The sequence below is a fragment of the Lipotes vexillifer genome, unplaced genomic scaffold (genome assembly GCF_000442215.2).
Source record: "Lipotes vexillifer unplaced genomic scaffold, Lipotes_vexillifer_v1.1 scaffold433, whole genome shotgun sequence".
NCBI classification, from domain to species: domain Eukaryota; kingdom Metazoa; phylum Chordata; class Mammalia; order Artiodactyla; family Lipotidae; genus Lipotes; species Lipotes vexillifer.
Genome location: NW_006774285.1, coordinates 1,413,780 through 1,425,592, shown reverse-complemented (window position 1 = coordinate 1,425,592; position 11,813 = coordinate 1,413,780). Strand labels below are relative to the sequence as shown.

General features: G+C 37.4%; 1 protein-coding gene across 1 annotated transcript in view; it reads right to left on the bottom strand.

Moving 5' to 3' along the window:
- Positions 1-1,539: 1,539 nt before the first annotated feature.
- Positions 1,540-11,813, bottom strand: part of CLTC (clathrin heavy chain) — a 60,999-nt gene continuing 50,725 nt past the window's right edge. The window contains exons 27-35 of the mRNA XM_007449093.1: positions 11,728-11,813; positions 11,478-11,645; positions 11,190-11,339; positions 10,967-11,098; positions 10,740-10,850; positions 9,629-9,799; positions 9,026-9,247; positions 4,046-4,121; positions 1,540-1,664 (exon numbers count right to left, since the gene is read on the bottom strand). Coding sequence (XP_007449155.1) covers positions 1,540-1,664; positions 4,046-4,121; positions 9,026-9,247; positions 9,629-9,799; positions 10,740-10,850; positions 10,967-11,098; positions 11,190-11,339; positions 11,478-11,645; positions 11,728-11,813 — 1,241 coding nt within the window. The remainder of the gene's footprint in view (positions 1,665-4,045; positions 4,122-9,025; positions 9,248-9,628; positions 9,800-10,739; positions 10,851-10,966; positions 11,099-11,189; positions 11,340-11,477; positions 11,646-11,727) is intronic.

The following is an 11,813-nucleotide window of genomic DNA, read 5'->3' as shown; positions in this document are numbered from 1 at the left end:
GTGGGGTGGGTGGGTGGGGAGGTGAAGGTGGGGAAAAGCAGGAGTTCTAAGTTTTAAAAAAACATTCTGTGGAGTTTATGGTCAACGGCTTGACTTAGAGTTATAGAGCAATACAAAGCTAGGTAGGGGGCTCTAACTATTGAGAATTAACAGTGAAATGAACTTAGAGTCACATTCTCAGCCATAAGCAAAAAAACTTGAATTCAAACACTGGTTTAAAAGAAATCAACTTAAAATGCCCACAATTTGGGGGCCTTTACAATTCATGCTGAAGAACAGCATGTTAGCTACATGCTTGTATAGTCTTACTTCAATATAATTTAACATCCATGATCTCTTCATAAATGAAATGCTTAGGTAAACACCTAAAGTGCCCCCCTTGGTTAAAATGATGGAGGTAGTAGAAGTGTAGCCCACTTCAGCACTGACTGGTTCTTTAGACAACTGCATGTACCTTATTAACTACTGGAATGCACGCAGGGTAATGCAGTGTTTTCACATGTCCCAATCTTCATTCCACTTCCGCTCTCATGCCTTCCTATACTGCCTCAGTATCCAATGTGAAATGGTTCTTTTGGTTTAAGTTTGAGAGATATTTAAGTAAAACTGCCATTCTACATGTTATTTCCACAGTCCAGTAATTTATTTTAAATTTGAGTAATTTCAAATTCCACAAACAAAACTGAAGAACAGCAATATTTTGTTTGAATTCTTTCTTCTGTACACTCAGTGATCTAAAACACCACAATATCCAACATACACAAACCTCAGGGAAGGGTTAGTAAATACACACAGATTGGAATCATGGTGCTCTTTGTTCCTGAATGGAATGGTCCCACAAAAAAAGCACAGGATACAGCACAACATAAGGGCACCTGTTACATATGAAGTGAGCAAAAACACACTAGCATTTTCTATATGTGTAATGAGGAAACCTGCATAGGTTAGAGGGCCTTTTACGCTCATTTAAAAGTCAGGCAAGTTGTCTGTAATGCATTTTTCAAACAATTTGGAGAGCACTGCAATCCAGTGTAGGATATGCTGATTAGTGTTGTCTTTGTTGGCATTGACAGTCTTGCATGGTCACATACCAATATTTCTGCTTTAGCTTTTCTTTGAGTAAAAGAGATTTAAATGCATTTAGACAATACATACTGTAAGCTGTTTACATACACTAAATTTAGGAGATTCAATATTAGAGTTTTTTTTTTTTCTTTAAACACTACGGAGTGCAAATCAGGTTCTTCACAACAGATTGAATATTAAGCACTTCTTCAAAGAATGAGGGGGAAGAAAAAAAGCCCAAGTGAACAAAACACTGAAACTATTCCCCTTTGAAAATAAATTCTAAAATGATGCGGAATGTGAAGTAAGCTTTTAACATAGGTGATCCAAGTTTACAGTTAGAAACAAAAAGTAGTCCTTCATGAAATAAAGGTTACAAGAACATGTGCCTGTTTTCCCCCGTTATAAACTGAGAAGCGGGTAGAGACGATGTTTCGGTACGAAAATAGGCGACTACAGGATCAGCTTTCCGTCTCACATGCTGTACCCAAAGCCAGGCTGTGGCTGCCCATAGGGTGGTGCAGTATAACCATAACCAAAAGGTGCCTGGGGAGGGACTGCAACACTGGGTCCTGCTGTCAGCATCAACTGGGGCTGACCTACAGAAGAAAACAAAAAGGAGCAGGGGTGGGGGGCAAGGAGGTGGGAGAAACTGTTAGCATCGTAGGATGATCACACCCCAGTCTCCCTACTCTAGCAACATAATTCATTCTACTTTGAATGAATTTTGTGGGGGCACTTCTGCCTGTCTCAATTTCACCATGACAGTCACCCTGAGAAGGGTCCTGCCTAAACAGCCAACAAAAACCGTGCAGGGCCGAAGGCCAGAACTATAACAGTGATTATGTTACTTCATACATCATTTAAAGCAATAAGCACATGCATGCTCGACATGCTTAGGCAAGACATCTAGCAATAAGCCTATCACCACATGGTGTTTGTACATTTTATTTGGTGACAATATAATTAGCACAGGGGAACAATTTTTTAACAGATATATTTTTAACACAACTGAACTTTTAAAGTTAGATTTAAATTCCTGATTTGGACATGTCTAAATGGTAACAAAACCAAATGCATTTCTAGCAAAGTATCCAGTACTGAAAAAAAAAAAAAAGTCAAAGACAAGACATATTCAAATATGCATTAGGTGTGAAATACATTAGAGGATACAACCTCTTTCAAATACTAAGTTAACACTCTCATGAAGTTTAAATAGTTATTGACACATACAGGAAACGACCTGTTGAGAACCTGGCTTATTTAGAGGGAGAATACACCTAACACCTCTCCCCAGCCCCTGCAAAAGAGGTACTACTCTTAATCTCCCACTATAACGTAAACCTAGGGTGAGATTTCTCCCACAAGTGACCTCATGTCTCTCCTTTTGGTGAATAACAACCAAAACCGTCTTTAGTGAGTGAACTCTTTAGGAACCAGCAGTTTATTAAAAAAACACTTCTAACCTTGATACTGACATCTACCTTGAAACTTCAACCCCATTTTCATTTTTTTTAACAACATAAGCATTTTATTTTTTCATTAAGCTTCTTAGTTTCTTAGTATCACAATGGAATGATGAGAAAACAAGAACAACAAAGAAAAACCCCATGAGTCTGCAAATCTCTGACAAACAGCAGAGACTTCAAGGCAATTGAGGGGGAGGGAAGGAGAGGCTTGAAAGAAGTGCCAAAGTAGTGCCAACATCATGCCTCTCCTTAGCCGGCTGGGCAGGTGGAATGGTGAGAAGGTGGCACTGTCACAGCTGTCCTTGGCTCAACCCCATTTTCAATTGCCTACAAGGACTATGCATTTAAATACCCTGAAGATAAGCCAAATTCAGTAGATGCCCCCCAATTATTACATCCACCCTGTTTCTGTTTCTACTTTGTTTCCTATATCAAATATGTCAAACATCTTATCTTTCTCCCATCTCTAAGAATCTACTTTATGTTCTCCAACTTTATCAAAACTACCCTGTCCTCTAAATTCCCAAAGTCCTTATCTATAGTAAAAAGGAGATAATGGCATAAGAGATTTGTATACTATCATTTCCTTTAGCAGGTTGAGATACAGCAGCCATAATTTTATACCCTCCTCCCAACACCACCTGCTTAAAGTGCTGTAAACTATACCCTTCAAATTCGTTGCTCAGATCAATCTGTTCACCATGAGTGAAATGGAAAGGGGAAGTATTTCAGAAAGGCACATGTAAGAAGAAATTAAATTGCCTTAAATATTCACTGAGAGTCTGAAGATCCTATCTCTCTGGAAAGTTCTCAAATGGAAACACTATCCAGTTCTCTGTCCTAGTCAGAATTTAAAGAGATGTACTATTTCTGTAAAGCACACTTAAGATGACCTTGGCATGTTCTCTCACCTCTTGTACTTCTGAAAATTGAGCTCACCAACACGTCTTTCTCAGTAATTCATGAATAAGCAATCAGTGACCAGGCATTAGGTAAATTAGGTTATGATCTCAACTCTCCTGTCGTGTGTGTGTGTGTGTGTGTGTGTGTGTGTGTGTGTGTGTGTGTGTGTGTGTGTGTGTGTGTGTGTGTGTGTGTTACGCGGGGCCCCGGATGCGCAGGCCCAGCGGCCATGACTCACGAGCCCAGCCGCTCCGCGGCACGTGGGATCTTCCCGGACCGGGGCACGAACCCGTGTCCCCTGCATTGACAGGCGGACTCCCAACCACTGCGCCACCAGGGAAGCCCCAACTGACTGTCTTTTGAGATTACCTTTGCATTTCAGATTATCTTAGTAAAACAACAGAAAAAAAAAAAAAGATCATCTTAGTGAATAATGTCAATGCCCGCTTTAAGACTGTTTTCAGAAAAAAAAAAATAGACTTATTCCTTAACTCCGTGAGCTTGTTGCACTTTAGAGCTTACTACATTTCTATTTTGAGATAGAATCCCCACAGAATGAACTGTTTGTCTACTATATTTCTGTGAGGTTAAAGAGAGAAAGAGATTACCATAAACAATAGGTTGAGTCTCTGTAGCTTGCTCTTCTTCTTTTCTCAGTGATTCTGAAGCATCTAATTTATCCACCTGGAGAAAAACAGGTAATGGTAATTAGCACCTCAAAAGTATTATAAACCTAGTTTATGGCAGAAAGTGGAAAAGCCTTAGTATGTTAAATTTTGTCAAAATAAAACAGACTAGAGTAGAAAGAACATTCTCAGGCCCCCTCAAATTCAATGGCAATGTTCATACTTCAGTCAAGGTGATTTTTAGCACTGTCATTATAAACCCTCAGGAAGGAGGGATTTATAAATGCCATAAAAGCTCACGCCAGGCTAAAACTGGGCATGCTAGGATGCAGCCAGCCTGAGGGAGGGAGACAAGGAGAAGGAACCACTTTCTCAAATGAAGTTTAAACCCTATCAAAGATAATAATAATGAACTCATGACCTGGCAAGACTTCCCTCCCCAAAGGAAATGGTATTCAAAAAAGTGAAATGAGTCTAGTGACTGGATAAGCACTTGTGCACTGGATAAGCACTTGTGCAGAATGAGCTATCTTTTGCCAACTGTGCACAGCTTCTGTCAATATTGATTACGTGCGGACTGAAGTTTAAGATTCAAGTGGCTCCATATTCAATCTTTTTATATAAAGACAGGCTGCATGTGTTGATGCTCTATTTTCTAAGAAGGGACTAGGAATGCCTGATTTTCCCCCAACTTCTTTGAGGAAGACATTTTTTGCTTTTAATTAAGCCAAAGAAGCAAATGGCTACTATATGCTATAGCCACTCTAAGTAAAACTGGATAGTATCAGACAGAAATAATACTGTAGAGGAGTCCAAATATATTAGTGGAAGAAAAGGGCTGGAATACATAGATCCTTCCACTGACTAGTTGTGTGACCTTGGCAAACCACTGTACTGACCCTCACATTTCCCTGTCTGTATAGTGAGTCAGTTGAATGAGATAATCTACAGAGTTCCTTCTAGGATTAACATGATTTGAATCTGGAATTCTGTGAAGGACTGGGGAGAATGACGTTAGGACACTGGGATTAGGGAATCTCCACCATACCACTTCCATTTACCTTTTAAACTGTACTGTATTTGTCTCTTAGACAAATTATCTATTATCTATTGTAGTGGCTTTCAAAGTCCTAAGTGCGCTGAGATGGGGAGGCAGAGTGCAGGAAAGAACTTTTTAATGAACGTTCACTGCATGTTCTTCAAAAAAGCCAATAGTGAAAAAATCACTCAAAAAAAGACATGCAGACTTCAGTGAAAAGGCTATTATAGACTGGGTCCCAAAAAGGTTAAAGCAGTGCCTAGTCTCTACTTGAAATTATTTAAAATAGTGTTTCAATCCTCACATAGGCCATTAAGGTTAGGACAGTATTTTATACATATTTTAACTGTTTCTATTAACTACCATAAATGTGGGTCTAATCCATCCTAATTTGTCAGGGAGCAAAATGTGAGAAAAGTAAGCTCAGGTAGACTCTAGACACCTTCAGATAAAATGTGGTTTTTCTACCCTAGGAAGATGGGTTAGTTTGCTTTTGTATACCATTTTTCTATTTTATAACCTAAGTGCTCATGTGTTACCAATTACCCCAATATCAAATTAAAGACTACTATGCAGTATAAGTACCATGAGAAACACCTACTGTTTGGCACCCAAACTTAAAACAAAAATTACTGCAGCTTTATAATTTAAAGCACAGTTTGTGCCATCAAGGGCGGTCAGATGGGGTTTTGTTATCCTAAATAGTTATACAAAACTATAAGTATAGCTAAAGAGGTTATACAAAAAAAAATATGGATGAGTGTATGTTAATAACTTCTAAGAAGAAAAATCAAACATCAACAAAAAACCACCACTGCATAATACATTTCCAGACTTTCAAGGAAAGGAATCTAAAGTGAACACGTGTTTAAAAGTTAATGTCTGAGTCAGATGTTGAAGACAGAAGTCCTATTACAGAAGTACATTAAAGACTTAGAAGAGCTACTAGCAACGTCACAACGCCCAGGCACAGACATAGGCAGGCTGGGCATAGGGACGAAACAAAAAGTAACAACTGTGAAGTGGTATTAAGCTAAGCAAAAAAATTTCTGATTTTTCTATTTAATGGGACAGCCTCTGGCACAGCAACATCCAATTATTGTTTCCACTGACCCAATTTAGACTGCTCAAAAAAAGGCAGAGAAGGCTTTTATGAACACAAGCTTTTGTTAAGAGCTGTAACAAAAGTTTCTGATCCTTGGATTAAAAAAGAAAAATTACAGGTAAGCATGTCACTGAGTTCAGTTCCATCTGTACTCCTGAAAATTCACTATAATGTAAAAGGCTTTTCCACAAAGACTGCAATATGCTGCAGAGGAAAAGTTAACATGCAGTCAGTTACTTTGGTGTATGTGTGCATGAAAAAAAGGCAAAAGTACTGAAGCAAGAAGTGAGATCTGAAGATGACTGTTGCTATACAGGCTCTCAAGAAACACACACAGCCCACAGCAATGCTTTAAGAGTTTCAAAAGTAGTATGATGTAATTGCAATGACTGTTGTACATGCTTGATTTAAAACAATGCATAACACTGCAGTTCAATTACCTATTTTTCACACACACGCTTTCTAACTGCCTTGCTTACTAGCTGCTGAAGGGCCTCACACACGATGCATTTTACTCAGGTTTGCCCTAAGTTCCAATGGTGACTCCAGTTTGGTTCAACATAATTCCAAGGCACTGTCCCCCCTCCAAATTCTTTTAAATTGTTTCAACTGTCCTTTACCTTCCCACCCTTTTCTCACCACAATTTGATACCAGAGGTAAGTTTGTTAAGTTTGTTTTGTTTATACTGGGATGGAGACAAGCCAATGAAGGAAGCAGTGACCAAAAGGTACCTAAATTTGACCTTGGACAAGCCAACGGATGGCTAAGAGCAAATTTGTAGCTTCAGAGATGTACCTTATTACAGAAAGTGTAGGTTAATATTGTTTCATTATATACAGAAATAATCCATGTTGCTTAGCAACAATTACAGCAAGCTACTCTGATGATTTTATAAGTTTTGATTCCTCTTGAAAATGGACTAGCACCATAAGAACTGGACACCTGGAGAAACATGAGGAAAGTCTCTTCGGAAGCAGCTAGTATCTCTCGTATCTACTTTCAGCAAAAAATTAGTAAGAATCAAGAGATCAGAAACTGGATCACAGTCCTTCAATACCAAAAAAACCCCAAAAAGCCTTTTAGGGCATGTATATACATATATAAATTCAGCAACTGTCAGGCACGCTTACAAAATAAAACCAGAGGCTGTTTAATTTTACTTAGAGTATTGAGAAAATCCTATTATGGTCCAGATACCCTGACAGGGAAGAGAAATTTCCTGAAACTTTGGAATTAATATGGAAACTCAACATGCTCAGTTTTTAATAATATATTTAAGAGAGACTGTGAACCAACTACTGATTAGCCTCCTGCCCTTCCTAAAGCCTATTAGCCGATTAGTAGCAAACATCTACTAATGTCCTAGAGCTCTATTATAGTTATGTTTCAAGGGACTTGCAGAGGCTTTAGTGAAAATTTATCGGGGGAAAAAGCAGCAGCAGCAGTGTAGAAAAGGAAGGGAAAAAAATCATGCAAATTCCTTAGACTTAGTCCTCCAGACTTAAAGATGGAAAAGAATCAACTTTCACCTTTTCCTTTATTGCATCAACCTGCAAAGGAATTCAGAAGGTGCAGCTTAGAAAAAAATCAAATTCCATATTGAGCATAAAAAGGTAGAATCAGCAACAAAGGTTTAGGGGAGAAACATCTAACCACTAAAAAAGGTATGAGAAAAGTGAAAATAAAGGGCATACTGGAAGCAAAACTTAGAATTTTTTTTTTTTTTTTTAACTTCAGAGCTTATCGCAGAAGAGTTTATGCTAGAGTCAGTGTGAAAGAAAGCAGCTTAATCACTAGTAAAATTTACAGCACTTTGGTTAACAGCAGCTTAGAGCCAGGTCTCACAAGTTGGCATTATGCATAAGAAAAGAAGCTATTCTCATCTATGGCTAAGACACAAGGCGAATGTTTTTCCTCTTACACTGGACTTTGAGCAGTTTATACACAGAAAATGTTAATTCTTAAAAAATTATAACTAACACATGATATCTAATTAGATGGCAGCCCAAGGAAATATTCAGTTATACTGGGGGTTGTTAGTAGTGCTTTTCCCCCCACTTTAACTCAGGCATGCTGAAGAGATCAGATATGAAACTCTGATTTTAATAAGCATGTTTTGCTTTGACAAAATGGATTCTTTAGGACCATTTAAATATGTTCTATAGTATGAAAGCTAGTAACTGTTGAGGACAGGGGTAAGTAAAAAACATCTTAACATCAAAAATGGACATTAAGATGAATAAGTGAATTTTATAAAATGATTATACCCCCAGCTTGTTTAATGCACTTTTACGAAATGTGTCATTAATTGTTAACCTCCTACAATATTTTTAAATAAGGGGTTAAACTATCAAAATATTGAGAAGATTAACAGGTTATTAAGAATATAGGTGTAGCTTCCCTAGGGGAAACAGACACACATATTAAAGTCAAGAACCAACCAAACAGAAGGGAATCTACACTACTAAGTTATGGTCATCTGAGTTACAAGAATTGATTTGAGGAAGACATTATTTTGACAAAAGGGTTTCTATCAAACATTTAAAAAAAAAAACAAAAAACCCATACAACATGGACATAATACTATTCGCCCCTCAGAAATACATTCTGAGGTATTCTGAGGGTAAACCTTCTGACAAGTTATGTTTGAGTTCCCTTTCCATTCAATGTCATTTGTGAGATATTAAAAATTACTGGATAGGAATATTTTATGATCAACTAAATTACTTCTACTAGAGAAAAAAACATTTGAAAACAAAGTCTGTACATGGAATTTTACATATCCTCAAGATAATTAGTTCTCAGAGGTGCCATTACCTTTGTCAGGTATTCCTTCATGACCTGGATGAAATAGGGCATGGCAAAATCCATGATATTGTGCCTCCACGCAGTTTCCAGGACAACATCTGGCCTTAAAAGATCATAACAAGTAAAGAGACAAGCTCCAAAGCACTCTCTTTTTTCTTCCTGCAAAAACCACTGTAGGAGTTCTTCAGCCAACTCAGTATCTTTAGATTCAGAGGCATACTGCATTGCATCCTATTTAAAGGAAAGGATGAAGGTCAAACATTAAATTCAAATACACTGAACTGGTAAACTAAGTAACACAATGGGGAAAAAACCTCCCAGTTATATCATTTAAATTAAGGATTTCCTGAAAGAAAAGGAAAAGACAGGGTAAAGCTTTTCTTTTTTTTTTTTTTTAAAACAGAGAGACGTTTGACATAAACATAAGACAGCCTCCAGAATCAAGAAATCGACTTAATTATCATCTCCTCAAGCAGGAGCTTAAAGGCAGTTCTCATACTTGCAAAAACTAATACTTTTATAGACCATAACCACTTATAATATACCATTCCAGGGTTAACACAGATCATCTAGTATTTGGCTTAATGCCCCACCCCCACCAACTTTATTCACCTTGTACAGGCTATCTTTCTTGCACAGCTCCACACTCTGTTTCCAGCGATTGTTGCCTTTGAAAAGATAAGCAGCAATTCTTCTGAACTCAATGAGTTCATGTTTTTCCAAACGCTGAGCAAGCGAGATATTGTCAAAGTTGTCATAAGCATCTATCGATGTTCGCAGAGCCTTAAAAAATAAAACAAAGCCATTCAAATGCCAAACCAGTATTTCATTTTAGTTTAAATTTTATGTCCCATCGTTCTTGATCAATGAGCCACTCACTGTATATGACTGACTGTATGTAATATGATCAATACCTTACATGATATATATGTATAATATGACTTGATCAATGAGCCATTATTGTAATATGACAGCCTAGATTCAAGAATCAAACCGCAAAGTTGTAATATGAACAAGTATCAACATTCCTCAATCTAACTGTTATAACAATAAAGTCCTTCAAGGCACTATAAAATTTCTAAAGATACAATGTTTTTCTCCAAAGTTTTCAGTAGCAAGGACTAACTCGAATGGCTATGAAATTGGAAGGATTTGTAATTTGGAGGGTAAGGTTTTATGCTCTAGGTAAACTCCTGATACAACTCAACATGATATTCAGTCATAGAGATCAGCATGGGATCTGAGACTGAAAAAAAACCACGTTGACAGTAAGAGAAAGACAAAGGCTTAACCTTAACTTTAATGCTGTTTTTGCAAAATCCTTCACAAGGGAAAGTTTACTAAAAGACAGGCACTAATATGCTCTTGGGCAAGAAAAAGAGTGACTAAAAGAGTTAATACTGTGTAAGTTTTATGGACTAGTTTAAGAGCTCAAAAACTTTTTCAACTCAGTCTACAGTCTAGATGTTTAGGTATTTTTCTAAAGCATTAACTTGGACAAGATCTAAGCAGAATTCTGCAAACTTGGCACTTAATTAGGAGACATCAGATTTACCAATCCTGAAAACTTCACTAAATTTAGATCCATGGCACTCAAGTACCTACTATTTACAGTCCTAAGGGATGATGGGCTTTTTTTTTTTTTTACTGCAGAACATACCAACTTTACAACTCAATGATAACCTGAGTTTTGAGAATACATGAAAGAACCAAAAAGTTTTACCTGATAATCTTCTTCTGTAATAAAGAGGTTGTTCAGTGATTCATTCACAGATTTGTTGTTGTGGTTCTGGACTGAACGCAAATATGGTTTCACCAGTGGTAGCTGTTTAACCTTTAAAATAAGAGTTTGTTACAAATGTTGTACATTGCTAAAGTTCCATGGACAAAAGTTATCCAAGAATGTCTAAGCTCCTTGCTATGAAGTTTTGAGGTTTTCAAAATTATTACCTTGCTGAAATAATTGACTGCACGAGTATGATCCAACCGTGGAGACAGCACCATCAGCAAATCATTTAACAAGAGTGGCTTGAATTCTAAGTAGAATTGTATTGCTCTGTAGTATAGCTCCACATTGGCAACCTAAAACAGCAAAAATCCATACATGAGGTAGAGTTACTTCCTAATGAGCTTTCTCTTTCTGAAGACTTTCTCTTCTGAAGAAGGTACACACCTTGGTAATGATATCTTTGAACTGCCCTTCTTTCCACGCATCAGTCGGATGATTCATCATGGTAATTATGGCATTATCATATTCTTCGTACTTGTCATACAAAAACACCAATTCTGCCCAAAGATGAGCTTGTTCTGCAGCTCTGAGCACCTGCATTAGAAAGATTTAACTGCTTTAGATAGACAGGGGTCTCTAATTCCAATTAACAGCCAGAAAAACCTTTCTTTTAATTAAAATTAAAGCATTCATTTTAGCTACAGAGTTGCCTTAAAATTAAAGGTTGGTTACCTTAGGAATATTCACTCTGGACCAGAACAGCTCCAGGTGCTCCCTCATTTTCTGTGGCTTAAACTTAGAATACAGAATAGCTAATTCAGTGAACATCCCCATATGAGCTCGCTCGAGTCCCAGTGCTGCTTCCAACATGGTTATCAGCTCTTCAAAATATCCACGATCCTAAATAAGAGAAAAATGCAGTTAAAGACAAGAATATCTGTGGCAAAAGATCTCAGTTAATACAAAAGACTCAGTTAATTACCTGATAGTAGTTGATAAGTTCCTCCAATTCATCTGCATGTACTACAATATGAAGCCCACACATCTGAGCGAGACGGAACTCTTTCC